General features: G+C 47.8%; 1 protein-coding gene and 1 pseudogene across 1 annotated transcript; one reads left to right on the top strand and one right to left on the bottom strand.

Moving 5' to 3' along the window:
• The first annotated feature begins 2515 nt into the window (after positions 1-2515).
• On the top strand, positions 2516-12266 carry KPNA7 (karyopherin subunit alpha 7). Its single transcript, XM_066640429.1, has 10 exons — positions 2516-2581; positions 3202-3333; positions 4135-4220; positions 6137-6405; positions 7255-7337; positions 8617-8880; positions 9276-9509; positions 11065-11247; positions 11596-11745; positions 12183-12266. The coding sequence occupies exons 1-10, from the start codon at positions 2516-2518 to the stop codon at positions 12264-12266; spliced, it is 1551 nt and encodes a 516-aa protein (XP_066496526.1).
• On the bottom strand, positions 8270-8391 carry LOC136634064 (5S ribosomal RNA; annotated as a pseudogene).
• Positions 12267-15261: the final 2995 nt, after the last annotated feature.

Raw genomic sequence — 15261 nt, 5'->3', positions numbered from 1 at the left:
AGGACACTGACTGGCCGCACTCTCTGGGGTTCAAAACAGGGGTTTTGACACTTTGCCAGCCCTACCTGAAAATGGCAAGGAACAACTGGACAAGTTTCTGGAGGAAAAATCCATTACGGGGTACAAGCCATGATGTGTATGCGCAACCTCCTGATTTTAGAAATGGGCTATGTCAGAATGCCAGATGCAAGGGAGGGCACCAGGATGAGGTCTCTTGTTATCTGGTGTGCTCCCTGGGGCATTTGGTGGGCCGCTGTGAGATACAGAAAGCTGGACTAGATGGGCCTATGGCCTGATCCAGTGGGGCTGTTCTGATGTTCTTATGTTAACTGTCGCATGCAGAAAAGCAGGTGATTGACCATTGAGCTACAACCCCTCCCCAAATCCAAGGGGTGGGAACCCCTCCAATTCTTAGATCCAACTAGATCTAATGGCCACCTCTTGGGAACCACCTCTCTCACTCTTCCCTTTTAAATCCTCCTGTCCACCTAACAACCACCTACTCCTAGACACATCTACTCAAACATAAGGCCCATTGACTTACTCAGGTAAATATTCCTAAGCATACAATCTATGCACGTCAGCTCAAAAGCAACTCAGATGCTCCTTGTAGAGAACTGGAAATCTAAGGGGCCACTTTGGAAATCATTCTCAATAGTTGGTACAGATAAATTTACTGGGTGAAGATGAACTTCCAGGGAACACATAGGTGATGAAAGGATGGGCAGGAGGTCTGGTCTAGAGGATAGAGCCTCCGTCTGCCTGAAGATAACATCCACAAGGTCGCCAGTTCGAGGCCACCGGCACCGTGCGACCTTGAAGCAGCTGACAAGCTGAAGCCGAGCTATTCCATCTGCTCTGAGCGTGGGAGGAGGGAGGCCAGAATGTGCAGCCAGATCAGAATGAAACACCTTGAATGTAGTCGTTCTTGAAAGAAAGAACCTTCTTTCAAATTGTAAAAATCCCTATTTAATAAGGGATTGAAAATAAAGCCTGCCTATGTAAACCACCTTGAATAAAGTCTTGAATAAAGACCAAGAAAGGTGGTATATAAATACCTGTTGTTGTTGTTATTATTATTATTATTATTATTATTATTATTATGAGATGATGCATTGCCTCCAACTCTGAGGTTTTTCAGAAATCGGAATTGCCCTGCAAAGAGCTCCCACAGTTTGCAAGCATGTGTAAATATTGGGAGATAAATGTTGGAGCAACTCCTTCTGGTTAGGATTGCATGTAAATAAGTAAAAATATTTTTAAGTCTTGTAAACTTTAAGTGGGTCCTCACAGAGTGTCATTTTAAAAAGTGGGTCCCAGTGCTATAAAGTTTGGGAATCACTGGCATAGTGGTTCTTTCCTCACTTCACACCTCCTCTACAGAGTATCCTACAACACCTCCCCCAGGAGCCACACCTATACAGCTTCATCACTGCAGTTCACATCTGATCAGCCCCCATGAACGTTTTGCTGCCTTCTAAAGGTCTTTTCCCAAGTCAACACAATGTGGACCAAGAAATTTGGATCAAATGCTAATTTGCCAGGGAGCCAACCAGGGAGGTGGGGTGGGGCTAGGTGATGAAATAGACTAATTTCCCCCAGGAGATTTAAAAGGGACACTTGCAAAGCTTTGGTTGAGGGCAGTTTGTAAAGGGGGTGAAAACAATCTCCTACCAAGAAAGAACTAGTGAGTAGCTGCTGATGTGGTTGCTTGTTGGATATTTAAATAGCATTTACCTTTTATGTGTTCTTGCCTTTAATGTTTTAGAGTTTAATTTAATTGGTGTTGCAACTAGGTAAGCTAGAAGGGGGGATAATTCAATTTTCTTTTTATCTATGTTTACTCAAGCTTTACTGTAGAAAACAGTCTATAGAATTGTAGCCTTCAGGTGGCTTAGATTGGTGTTCTTCAGCCTTGGGGTTGGGCCCCCTGGCTGTGGCAACTTTTGGGAATGAAAAAGGTTGAAGACCATTAGATGAGAGTCTACCAGGAAGAACCTGGTGGACCACTTCAGGTACCAGGAGATGGTGTTCCAGTCCTGCTCAGGTTACTGTGGGGATTTGATGCATTTACAGAGGAAGCAGTCACCACAGATTACAAACCCTGATGGTTATATGCAACCTCCTGGTTCTAGAAATAAGGCTACCTTGGAATGCCAGGTGCAAGAGAGTGGCAATAGGTTTTGTGCTCCCTGAGGAATCTGGTGGGCCACTGTGAGATACAGGAAGCAGGTCTAGGTGGGCCTTCAGCCTGATCCAGCAGGTCTCATGTTCTGAAGTACTATGGCTGAATCATGTTCTCTTTAGCCTGGGTATTTACTACTGACAAGACTGCTATCAATAGAAAGAAACTGGAATTTCAGGACAGTAGAGGATGACAGGGCTGAATTGTCTACCTTGACTAGCTAAGCGGATCAGAGCCAAACTCTGGAGTGAAAACTGTTGTCTGATCACTTAGGTGTACGTGTGCTTCCTGCCAGCAAGTCTCCATACCAGTGTCTAGACAGCTGTGACCATGCCAACCACAGATGAGCAAGAGAAACGGATGAGGCAATTCAAAAACAAAGGCAAAGATCTTGTTGTAAGTACGGGGCTCTTAACCACCAGGCGAGTCTTGAGGAAACCTGGTTTGTTCCAGAGAATGCATCGAGTGTAGCATAAACCTGGTGTCTGGCACTCAGAACCTCCATATTCAAGGGCAGTCTACCTCTGGATGTCTGATGCAAGAAATAAGTGGTGACAAAGAGATGAGAATCCCCACAGATGCCAGGATACAATTTATTTCAGGGCTGCCCTACCTCTTTTTTTTTCAAAAAGACCTGGGCTCCCATTTGACCACCCTCTGGAGCTCTCTTCTAGGTAGGTAGACCTGGGCTCCCATCTGGATTTGGAGCCCAGATCTACCTGCCAGGTAGACCTGGGCTCCCATTCCAACTGGTGCCTGATTTGCTCTGCATCCTGGTGGGTGCCCTTACCCACTGACAAATTAATTTTATCATATGGGGGGGGGGACGACAAAAAATTTATGGACCTCAGGTGTCAAATGACCTAGCTACTCCACTGCCCAGATGTTGCAGGTCTTAGTCCAACTCCCAAACCACTACCCCATCCTGGCTCTCTACAGCAATGCAAGTTGGCTGCTATGGAGTTTACTACCTTAACACTGGACTGTCTTCTTCCCCCTTCTCCACACTCGCACAGGAAATGAGGAGGCAAAGGACAGAGGTTAGTGTTGAACTTCGCAAGGCTAGGAAAGATGAACAGATCTTGAAGAGAAGGAACATTGGCTTCACCATGGAAGGGAGCCTGTCTCCAGAGATAGAAGACGCTGCGGTGTGTATGTGGTGGGCACCCACCCAAACTGTGGGGAGGGCGCATAGCAGCAATGGTTATATTAATTGGTACAAAACAGCGGCCAGGTTGTCTATGGGGTGGGGAGGAAGGGGTCTCATGAGCATGTAGTTCTAATGTTCTGAGACCTGCATTGGTTTTTGTTTTGCCAAATCCCAATCCACTGGGCCTTGTAAACCAGTCCAATCAATCAGAGTTGCCAATCAGCCAAGTTACTGTCCAAAGTCAGGTTCCAGGTAGGTCAGTCCTATCCGTCAGGGTATCCAAATCAAAGTCCAAAGCCAAAGTCCAGTCACAATCCAGTCTGATTCCCAATTCCATAAACCCAGTCAATCAGTCTCCTCTCCTACCTCCAACCTGCACTCCTTCAAAACCCACCAAACCCTTTCTGCCTCAGGTGCTCCCTATATACCCGAGAGATCTCCTTATGCTGTAGTGGCTGCAGCTGTGCAGCACCCCTCCAGCTACCACCTGGGCTTTATTCCTGCATTTACTCAGAGCAAGGGGCACTGTGGACACCACACCCTGTCTCCTCGGTAATATCTTCCGCAATTCCAATACAGTTTTCTACTTGTTTTCAGGTTCAGTTCAATGGTGCTTGTGGTTTAATGCCTCATAGAGTGTGCAATTAAGTATCAAGATGGCGTTTGAGGATCTTCTGTCTCTGTAAAGCTACTTCTGACCAAGATGTTAATGGAGGGGGGATCTGGCTTGACCATATACTTCTGTGATTGGTGATTTCTATTGGGGTGGATTAGGAATCCCCTCTTCTCCTTGATGCAGGTGGCTCTGCTTTCTCTGGAGGAAATTGTCGTTGTGCTGCAGTCCGATGACCCTCGCCTTCACTTGAAAGCCGCCCAGGCAGCCAGGTGTGTTAAATAATAATAATAATCATACATACATACAGGTATTTCTATACCATCTTTCTTGGTCCTCAGATTTCTCCTTAGACTTTATTCAAGGCGGTTTACATAGGCAGGCAATTTAAATCCCCGTAGGGGTTTTTACAATTTGAAAGAAGGTTTCTATCTTTCAAGAAACCACAACATTCAGATGTTTCTTTCTTGATCTGGCCGCAACATTCTGGCCTCCATCCTCCCACGCTCAGAGCAGATGGAATAGCTCGGCTCAGCTTGTCAGCTGCTTCAAGGTCTTGCGTTTGTGGTGCCGCTGGCCTCGAACTGGCGACCTTCGGATGTTATCTTCAGGCAAATGGAGGCTCAACCCTCTAGACCAGACCTCCTGCCCAGACCAGACCTCCTAAACCAGCTTCCCTTTCAGGTATTATCTTCCCAAAGCCATTGAAGGGGCTAAGAACTAAATGCCCCGCTTGCCTTGTTGCATGCTGCTGGCTCTTGGAAAATAAGCCCCGGCTGGATCAGGTCAAAGGCACATCTAGTCCAGCTTCCTGGATCTCACAGTGGCCCACCAGGGGAGCACGCAAGAGACCTGCATCCTGTTGCCACTCCCTTGCATCTGTCACGTTGTGGATAGTCCCCCTCCAAAACCAGGAGAGTGTGTACGCCCATCATGGCGTGCGGCCTGCGATGGTCTTTTCCTCCATCAAACTGTCCAGTCTCCTTTCAAAGGACTCTTGGCCAAACGCCATCACCATATTCTGTGGCAAGGAGTTCCACAGGTCAATTGCACACAGGGTAAAAGAAATGCGTCCTTTTGCCTGTTCCCGTTCTCCTGCCACTCAATTGTAGTGGATGTCCCCTGGTATTGGGGTTGAACAAGAAGGGAAATGGGTGGACATGAGAGTGAGAAAGGGAAAATGAGGGATCCATCCACGACTGGCTATAATGTCCACTAGAGGGTCTAGGGGACTACCAGCTTGTTCAAATCATGTGGGGGAGATGCTTTGTACACAGTCTCTTTGCCCACTGAGTGGGGAGTCACATAGCAGTTGGCTTGACCGGGGTCAACACGAAGCTGGCTATGGTCATTTCTTTGGGTGGACTGGCATTGGGCTTCCCTGCTTGGAGACAGCATGGCACCCATTCCTTGATTCAGAGGGGAGATGGTGAAAAAAGTGTGGAGGAAAGGACGATGGTGGGATCTTCAACACTGTAGCGCCCCACAATCCCCTTCATCTCCGTTTCCTTGTTTTTTTGGATCTAAGGAGCAAGAGAGGCAGAAGCTGGCATGCCATCGGCTAAAGGGGGGCACAGCATTTAGCTCACCAGCTTGGGTACAAAGAGCGTGGGGGCCAGTCTAAGCTTTTGGCTTATTAGCAAATGTTTGGTTGGTTCTTGTAGCGTTTATGTACGCAGGCGCTAGGCTTTGGGATGCTTTAGCAGTGTTTGGCAACAATGACCGCGGGCACTCCTGCGGCTGCGCAAGAGCAAACTCTTGGCCTGGAATACGCTAAGTGTCTGAAGCCCAGTAGCCTGTCAACAACAGGATCATATCTAGGAATGTGTATTGTGGATAACCTCTAGAGCAAGCTGGTCACCTACCCTTCAGTAACTCTCATCGTATTGCAACGCATGTTTAAGAAAGAATAAAGCTTAGCAGAGGCGGGGCAAAGAGATCAGATCAGTCCCAGCTTCAAGGCAGGTCTGTTCCAGCTCTTAGCCTTCTTTCTGCATCTCGCTTCCACACACGTCTGTCGTTTCATTCTTTGCTCTGGCCTCTATGCCACACCAAGCAGCCCTTGGCTCCCGAGGTCTCGGGCTGCTTCCCGAGTAGCATTGCTACGCTGCTACAGGTTCTGTGGGTGCTGTGTGCCCACCAGGCACCCCATTGAGAGAGTCTCTGCCTGTGTTCCCTCTGTCCACAGGAAACTGCTGTCAAGGCAGAAGAACCCACCAATAAATGAAGTCATTGAAGCTGGCATCATCCCGCAACTGGTGGCGTTCTTGGACCAACATGATGCCCCGGAGCTGCAATTTGAGGCTGCTTGGGCACTCACTAACATCGCCTCTGGGACCTCTGATCAGACGAGAGCTGTGGTAGAGGCAAATGCAATCCAGGCCTTTGTGCTCCTTTTGTCTTCTCCATGTTTGCATATCTGTGAGCAGGCGGTCTGGGCTCTGGGTAACATAGCAGGTAAGCAAGGTGTGCTTTCTGACTCCAAAATGGCTGCCAATGGATGGCCAAGTCTTAGCCCAGAGTTCTGTGGAATCAAACCTTTTTTTTTTAAAAGCTTTTTGCATAGGACATATAACTTGGAGGGCTGATGAAGGAGATGGCCATTGGCAGCCAGAGCTTAGGGAGAAGATGGTCCCCTGCTGTTGTTGGCAACCTTCAGTCTCGAAAGACTCTGGTATCGCGCTCTGAAAGGTGCTTCTGGCACAGCATCTAGTGTGGCTGAAAAGGACAAACCGGGAGTGAAAATCCCTTCCACACTGGGAGCAAGTGCAGTCTGTCCCTGGTCTGTCTCCCTGGCTATGGGCCTTCCTCCTTTGCCTCTTTGCCTCAGTCTGTTGGCCAAGTGTCTCTTCAAACTGGGAAAGGCCATGCTGCACAGCCTGCCTCCAAGCGGGCCGCTCAGAGGCCAGGGTTTCCCACCTGTTGAGGTCCATCCCTAAGGCCTTCAGATCCCTCTTGCAGATGTCCTTGTATCGCAGCTGTGGTCTACCTGTAGGGCGCTTTCCTTGCACGAGTTCTCCATAGAGGAGATCCTTTGGGATCCGGCCATCATCCATTCTCACGACATGACCGAGCCAACGCAGGCGTCTCTGTTTCAGCAGTGCATAGATGCTGGGGATTCCAGCACGTTCCAGGACGTTCCATCCCCTGCTGTATGTAGGCCTGACGTCCCCTGCTGTATGTAGGCTTTAAGCATCTTAACTAGACAGTTTCAGCTGGCTTAAAGCTACAACATGGTATAACCTCTTGCATTTCTGTTGATGACCAAAGAATAACTTTCTGCTGAAAGTGTTGTGTTCCTCACAGGGGATGGGCCTATGTACCGAGATGCTATCATCGGGGTCAACGCAATCCCTCCCCTTCTGTCTCTGGTGGCTCCCAGTACTCCGGTATGTATGTTTTGGCTCAGCTCGGTCTGGTTGTCTTGAGCAGGACCAACCAGTTTGCTTCCAGTGCCATGAAATGAACCTCATATGTTCAGATAATGACACAGCCTGGTGTCATTCAGCTGTAACAGTGATTTTTTTTTCATCCAGTGTGCCATGAATGGCCCACAGGTGTCCCATGGGAGTTTGCAGGAGGGTTGGTTAGTAGGGCCCTTGGGACATGTGAGCCCCCCGTTGGCAGCACAGTGCACCTTGTCAATTGTCCAAAAACTGATGGTGTACCTGGACGATTTTAGCACCTTGTCAGTGTGGCTGTGAGATGAAAAGGTTGAAAACGGTCGCACTGTAAGTTGGGTACAGAATGTTCCAAGAGCTACAAGTGAAGCTGTTTAGGAGATGTGGCTAGGTGATAAAGCACCTGATTTCCCTGTCCCGGGTTCAATCCTTGGCATCATCAGGCAGGGCTGGGAAGAAACTCGGGTGGGGGGGAGAGCTGCCATTGTCTTCTGAGTGACCCATTGCGTTGCCACTCTGTGGTGAAACCAGACAGACTCGCAACATTATGCAGCACCAGGTTAAAAACATATAAAGGAGGTATTATTTTGTGCCAACCCTTGTTATAACCTCCATAACTGGTTGGCTGGCAACCTTCAGTCTCGAAGGACTATGGTATAAGCCTACAGCACCCGGTATTCCCAGGCGGTCTCCCATCCAAGTACTAACCAGGCCTGACCCTGCTTAGCTTCCGAGATCATGGTATAAGCCTACAGCCCCCGGTATTCCCAGGCGGTCTCCCATCCAAGTACTAACCAGGCCTGACCCTGCTTAGCTTCCGAGATCATGGTATAAGCCTACAGAACCCGATATTCCCAGGCGGTCTCCCATCCAAGTACTAACCAGGCCTGACCCTGCTTAGCTTCCGAGATCATGGTATAAGCCTACAGAACCCGATATTCCCAGGCGGTCTCCCATCCAAGTACTAACCAGGCCTGACCCTGCTTAGCTTCTGAGATCAGACGAGATCAGGCATGTGCAAAGTAACAGTTCTTTCCTAAAAGTAACTCAAGGGCTGAGGATCAATGGGCCTTAACTGTGTGCTGTTGGAGAGACTAGGAAACTTTAATATGCTTGGAACCTTGCTGCTTTCAGGTTCTGAGGGGGTTAGGATTGTCATATGGGATTGCACTGCCTGTTAGCAAACGCCCTACTGTCCAGTTCTTAAAAACCTGGCTTCTTCTAGGAAATCTGATTGGCTGAACACATTGTCATCTTCTGCTTTCAGGTTGGCTTCTTGAAAAATATCACATGGACGCTGTCCAACCTCTGCAGGAACAAAAACCCCTGCCCGCCCCTGGAGGCTGTGAAGCAGATACTTCCCAGCCTAATCTGCCTCCTCCAACACAACGAGAAGGACATCCTTTCCGATGCCTGCTGGGCCATCTCTTACCTGACGGACGGGTCCAATGATCGCATTGATGTCGTGGTGGAGACGGGAATCCTGCCCCGGCTGGTGCAGCTAATGGCCTGCTCAGACTTGCCCATTCTGGTAGGGAGAGGGGCATTTTGGGAACGCCATGCTGGGTGACCTTGTCTGGTCAGCCAAGGAAAAATCTTTGCCCTCTGACACGGGTTGGCAGTTGAGATGGGTTGCAGGTGAATTTAAATTGGATGCCAATTCCAGAGTCCCAATCTGAACTACAGATAGGACCCTGTTTGTGGATGGCAATAGGAGAAAAAGATTGTAATGGGTGGCAAGCATTTTATGGGTCATCTGGGAACACTTTCCAAATGCTCTGGTGGCCACCAGTGACTGAAAGACATGTGCCCCCAGAACAGAAGTTACTTCCTCAGCCCACAGATGAGATTATTGTCAGGTGACCTAATCATCCTTTTTTGGGAGGGCTGTCCCATTGGTCAAATGTCTCACTTCCCTGCTTCTAGAGTCCGGCTCTGCGGGCCATTGGCAATGTTGTCACTGGGACGGATAAGCAGACGCAGATGGCCATTGATGCGGGGGTCTTGTCGGTCCTGCCCCACCTTTTGCGGCACCATAAGCCGGCCATACAGAAGGAAGCTGCCTGGGCCCTGAGCAACATTGCAGCTGGGACTTGCAGTCAGATCCAGCAGATTATCACATGTGGGCTGCTCCCTCCTCTGGTGCACCTGCTGGACAAGGTAAGGTTGGGAGCTGCTGGGCCTCTGTGACCGGACTTGGGGTGCCTGCTGATTAGCGCCGTGCTGGTGTGCCACAGAAAAGATGCTAAACAGGGTTTGCTTTCTTTAGCTGGAGTCTTGAGGACTAGGAAGCTGCTTCATTCGAAGTGTGTCTGGGCAATGCAGATTAAAATCCCAGAAGCTGGATGCTTGCATAGACTTCTGGGGTGGGGCTACAGTGTCCTTGATTGATCCTTATCCCTTCCCATGCATACCAAGATAGCAATAAATTGTCGCATTATGCAGGCTGGCTGCGCTTTTGCATAATGTAAACAGTTGGCAAACTTTACCTGCTTCTGGTATAGCATCTCCACTTACTGCAGAGTAGCTGCAGCCCCGCCTATGATTGCTGACTGCAGGTACAAAAGCCTGCTAGAACTGCTGCTGATTTGAAGCCATTTTTCATGTGCCCCGAGAGCTGGTGTAGCCGAAAAGGCACAAATGAAGTTGTCAACCGGGACTTCCTTTTGTTGGCAACCTTGTCTCTGCTGTGAACCTGCTAGGTGCCCTGGGACAAGTTGCTCTCCCCTTAGCCTTGGTCTTTCAATCTGTAATATGGGGCTAGGAACATAGGAGGCTGCCTTCAGTGGCCTGACTCTGTAGGTGTAGGCCACTCTTCAGTGGCCACTCTAGGAGGTGGCACCTCTTCAGTGGCCTGACTCTAGGTCAGTATTGTTAACATGGAATGGCAGCAAGACTCTTTCCCATCCTGATCATATCTGGAGATGCTAAGATTTGAACCTTTGACTAAAAGCGCCATGCTCTACCATTAATAGGTGGTAGGGACTATCTTGAGGTAATGCTTTTGAGTGTACAAAAGTGCTAGACAATTGTTAAGTAATGACACTTAGTATTTCACATATAATTCAAACACAAATACTGGTGGGTAGTTTGATGTTTTATTAATACAGTTCAGAGGTGTAGATTTCAACAGTAATCTTGGTTTACATCAACAGTTGTCTTAAATTTTGTATCCTATTGCCTAATGCAGGAGTGTCTAAGGTCTGTGGGCAGGATGCAGCCCCTGGAAGCTCTTTATCAGGCTCTCAGTACTACTATCGGCTGCTGAGCTGGGTTGAGGTGTCACTGCTGAATGGGCAAGCCATATAATAATTGGGCTCTCCCATATCTTGAAAATATGATCAAGACTTGCATATTTTCTCTTCTATTTGCAGCTCCTTAGTAAGTGCTTATTTCTGGCCATGACCAGCTTTATGACATCACTTCTGGCACTCAGCAGGCATCATAAATGCCATCCAGCCCACTATATGAAATGAATTTGACACCCCTGGTCTACTGTATTATATAATACACACCATCTACTACAACTACATAGTGTAAATTGTGGCTAAACTAGGTCAAAAACAGCAGCGTTTTTGAAATCTTTGATATACATTTATTACTAGTTCAATATATATATATAATAATAAACATTGAACTAATAAACATTGAACTAGTCAAACTTTGAACAATTGTGTGTTACACAGTGTGTAATTTTAAAAATTGCCTTCTCCAGGGTGACTTTAAAGCCCAAAAAGAGGCTGTCTGGGCAGTTGCCAATTTCACCACCGGGGGCACCATAGAGCAGGTTGTAGAGTTGATCCAGGCAGGTGTTCTTAAGCCCTTGCTCAACTTGTTGGCCATCAAAGACGGCAAGACCATCCTGGTGATCCTAGATGCCATCTCCAACTTTTTTGCGGTAAGATCCCTTTTGTTTAGTTCTGGGTTTGGCTTCCACTTCTAATGGCCTGCCTTGACTGCCTCTCTGATAGAGGCATGAATAATAGGGTTGTCTACCCAGCTTTCTTTGATGGAATTGTGAAGCCGTGTGGGCACAAAGGCCAATGGGTTGGTTAGAAGTGCACCTGCCGACCCAATGCCTTGAATAGACTTGGTCCCTGATTGGTACAGGGGACTGAATCCATGGGACAAAATGGGTTCCATAGATGTGCTATTGCTGAGTGGGCAAAGCAATGTTGGGGTGGTGGCAGCAGTGTTGGGTGCAGAATGCAGTCGTTGCATGCTGTCTTCCTTCTCCCCTTCCCAGTCGGCTGAGAAGCTAGGAGACACAGATAAACTGTGTCTCCTGATGGAAGAGCTTGGAGGCCTGGAGAAGATCGAGGTGCTGCAGAATCATGAGAATCCTTTAGTTTACCAAGCTTCTCTGCGCCTCATTGAGAAGTATTTTTCTGATGAGGTGAGTTGTGGCTGGCAGGAGAGGTCTAGCAGTGCCCTGATGGGGGAATTCTCTCCCTTAGCAAATCAGTCTGAAATTATCACAACTATCTGAATAGGCACCACCCACATCCTGTTTTTGGTTGCTGCCTGCTTAGTGTGTTTGTCAACTGACTGCCTTGAGAACGTTTGGGGGGGCAGGGTACAGTGGGGCTTCAGTATCCACAGGGGATCTGATCCAGGACAGATCCATGGCTGGAGGGCCTAGGGGTTGCATCCAGGAAGTCCTGAGGCCCAAACGTGGATTTAATTATCTGTGGAATTTAGTGTGTGTGTGTGGGGGGGTGGAGTTCTGGAACAGATCCCCCATAGATACTGAAAGCATCTACGTTGCGTTGTGTTGATGGAGACTAACTCAAATTCTCATCTCTTATGTCCCTTCTGTGCATCTGTTGCTAGGATGAGAACCTGCATCCAGAAGTAGACCAAAAAAGGAGAACTTTTCCTTTCTCAGTAGAAGATGAAGAGTTCTACAACTTCTGAAGGACGGTCCGGACTGCCACACATCTCACTCACCCGGTGGGGGGCTACCAAAGCACTATGGGGAAGTACCAAAGCTCTTGTTCTGTAATTCTGTCTGTGGTGATAAAACGGTTCATGATTTGTACTACTGGTCTGGAGTCTCCTCTTTGCATCCAGATGCGAGAGAGCCTCGCCACACAAATCCTCTCCACTATTCTTTGCGGGGAGTTGGATAAGATTGGCTGCACCACGTGCGCTAAGAGAGCGAGGCAGACAATTCCAGCTTGTCGTAAGGGGAACTTTCTCGTGCTCTGCTGCTTTTGGTGGAGGTACGCTCAAAGCTTTAGGAGTTAAGCTTCTAAACAGTTGGGAATTAAGTTGCAATTGGATTCTTGTAATGAGAGATTTCCCGGGTTAAGTAGTCAAGAAAAAGTACACGTGCCCCGCAGTTGCGTGTTAAGTGTGATCTCTGGCACCGTTGCTTAGCCAAAAAGCAGTTGCAGGAGACCACAATCTGGGGGAGCTGGAGAAAAGGAAGAGTAAAAAAAGAGTGACTTCACTCTTCCCTCCATTGCTGTCCCATTCAAAATTACCTATGCATGCAGATTCTTCAGCTGTGTGGGCAGGAGGGAAGAATATATCTTGGATTTAGGTACTATACTACTGATGCAATTGGGGCCTGTTTTAAGTCGGTTGGGCCCTGCACCTAAGGGTCCCCTGCGCTAGGGTAATCTACTGTAGCCTTGTCAAACACACACACACACACACACACACACAGGAGCAGCAACCATTTTAATTTTCATCTGAATTCTTAAAGTCAATAGTATTTGTACTTTGAAATGCTAATTATAGAATCTACAATGTGGACCCCTGCAAAAGTTTCCAGTTGGGCCCTGCAGTTCCTGTGAATATGTGCAGCTGTGGTTTGCAAGCCAGGATATGGAACTAGGAGGTGTAGGCAGGCCAGAGGGGGGACAAGACACCCCTCGCCACATAAATAGCATGATCTTTTACTTGCCCTGTTGGTAGATCTCTGTATTTGAAAGAAAAGTATGTTTCATCATGCGGTGATGATGATAAAAACATGTGCACATCTATCAGGTGCAACAGAGCTTACTCTTCTGAAATATACTCCCCCCCCATGTGGACTACAATTTTAGATTAAAGAGGAAAGGTAAGGAGGGACTGACCAGAGTGAGGCTCGTAGGTGTTGTGGATGTCTATTTAAACAGCATCTGAAAGGTTTTACCCAACGGCGGAAACTGAGCAGGGATGGGAAATAAGGACTGTCCTTGCTGAACAAAGGCCATCAAAGCATATGATGGGGTGGGGGAACAGGGTTGTGTGTATGAGAGAGAACTGCCGCTGGATTGCATCAATGCAGCACAATGTCACCCTCTTGCCTCCCTTGTTTTAATTGCTGCAGCATTTAAACACAGCAGACAGTCTGTGTACACTGTCTGGCCTGGCGCTTTAAGTAGTCTTAATGACAGACAGGAGACAGAAGGATCTTTCTGCCAGGGCTGGCTATTAAAGAGCTGGAGCTGTGACATGACCAATGTGTCCCTGATTGGCTACTCTTCAGAAAACAGGTGCGGGCTAGAGATCTTGCTTGAGCCAGGGCTCTGAACTAACATTCTAAAGGTTGTATGGGGCAGACTTGCAAATGTGGCATAACTTTCCTCTAGCGTGGAGTTCTGAAAGAGGGGGAAAAAAGCTCTGCAAATCTGTAGCAGAAGTCAGTCAGGGAGATTGGTCAGTACCTGTGGTGTTGTAACAGCACTCTCCCACTTCCTACAGATGTTTTGCATGGGCTAGCAAATCAACAGATAAATACTTGAGCCCTGTAAGCAGACCAAGCAGGGAGCAGTGGGTGGGACAATATCTGCTGGTTGTCCCCATGCGACTGCTAAAGTAGATTGGACCCTCAACCCGTGACTAAGCTGCTGGATCTCTGAGCTTGCTAAGGAGGAAGTACTGGATGTAGTGACTTGATAACTGGTTCAAGTCAGTACATGGTTGGCAACTTTCAGTCTTGAAAGACTATGGTATAAAGCCTACAGCACCTGGTATTCCAAGGTGGTCTCCCATCCAAGTACTAACCTGGCCTGACCTTGCTTAGCTTCTGAGATCAGACAAGATTAGGCATGTGCAGGGTAACAGTTGCTACATCTTTCATTCAAACAGCAATACCATTTGGACACTAGTAAAGCAGGCCATTTTTGTCTCTTGGGCTGTTTTTGCCCTCTGATTGGTGCCTTGGTACCTTAATGGATCTTGCTGCTGTCTTATTGGTAGAGGTGGAGGGAAATGGTGATAACAGACAAAAAAATATCACCCCTTTCTGCACTTTTTAAAAACTGAAATCTACACAACAAACATTTAATGGGGGGTGCATGGGTAATGACTGTAGCTGCATCGGCTGGTACTATAATACCTATATCACCTACCCAGTACACTCCTAAACCAATTATAATGTAAATTTTGACTAAAAACAAACTGAAAGTCATGGGAAAAAATAAAACTATTTTCTCTTACTACTTATTGCTCCTCCAAGGAAAGCTTCACCTGTGGCACAGGTGAAAAAAAATTGCCGCTTTCCCCTTCCATTATTCAGTTTGCTGGCCTCCTGACTTCTCCTGGGAAGCACCAGTCTGTCTCTGTACTGTAATCCAACTCCACCAGTTTCACGTTGCACCTGGGGCCGCGGGCAGGAATGCCTCAATTGTGTCAAACAGCTCTTAGTGCTCTCCCACCTCCTCCATCGTCACCTTGCATCAGGCCCAAAACCTCATCAGAGGGGTGTGGGAAGGAGTTTAGGGAATGAAAAGAAATCAGCCCAAAGCGAAGGAACAGTGGCAGGAACTGCATAGCATCTATTTAGGTGGGGCTGCCGAAGAATTCTTAGTCCTAGGCAGTTTGTCCCGTTGAAAAGACTATACTGCAAAGAGGAAGGATTGATTTTATTTCACATTTCTATAGCGCCTTTACCTCCAAGGAGCTCAGGGTTGCATCC

Source organism: Tiliqua scincoides, chromosome 13, assembly GCF_035046505.1.
Source record: "Tiliqua scincoides isolate rTilSci1 chromosome 13, rTilSci1.hap2, whole genome shotgun sequence".
NCBI lineage: Eukaryota > Metazoa > Chordata > Lepidosauria > Squamata > Scincidae > Tiliqua > Tiliqua scincoides.
This window is presented reverse-complemented; position numbering and strand designations above follow the sequence as displayed.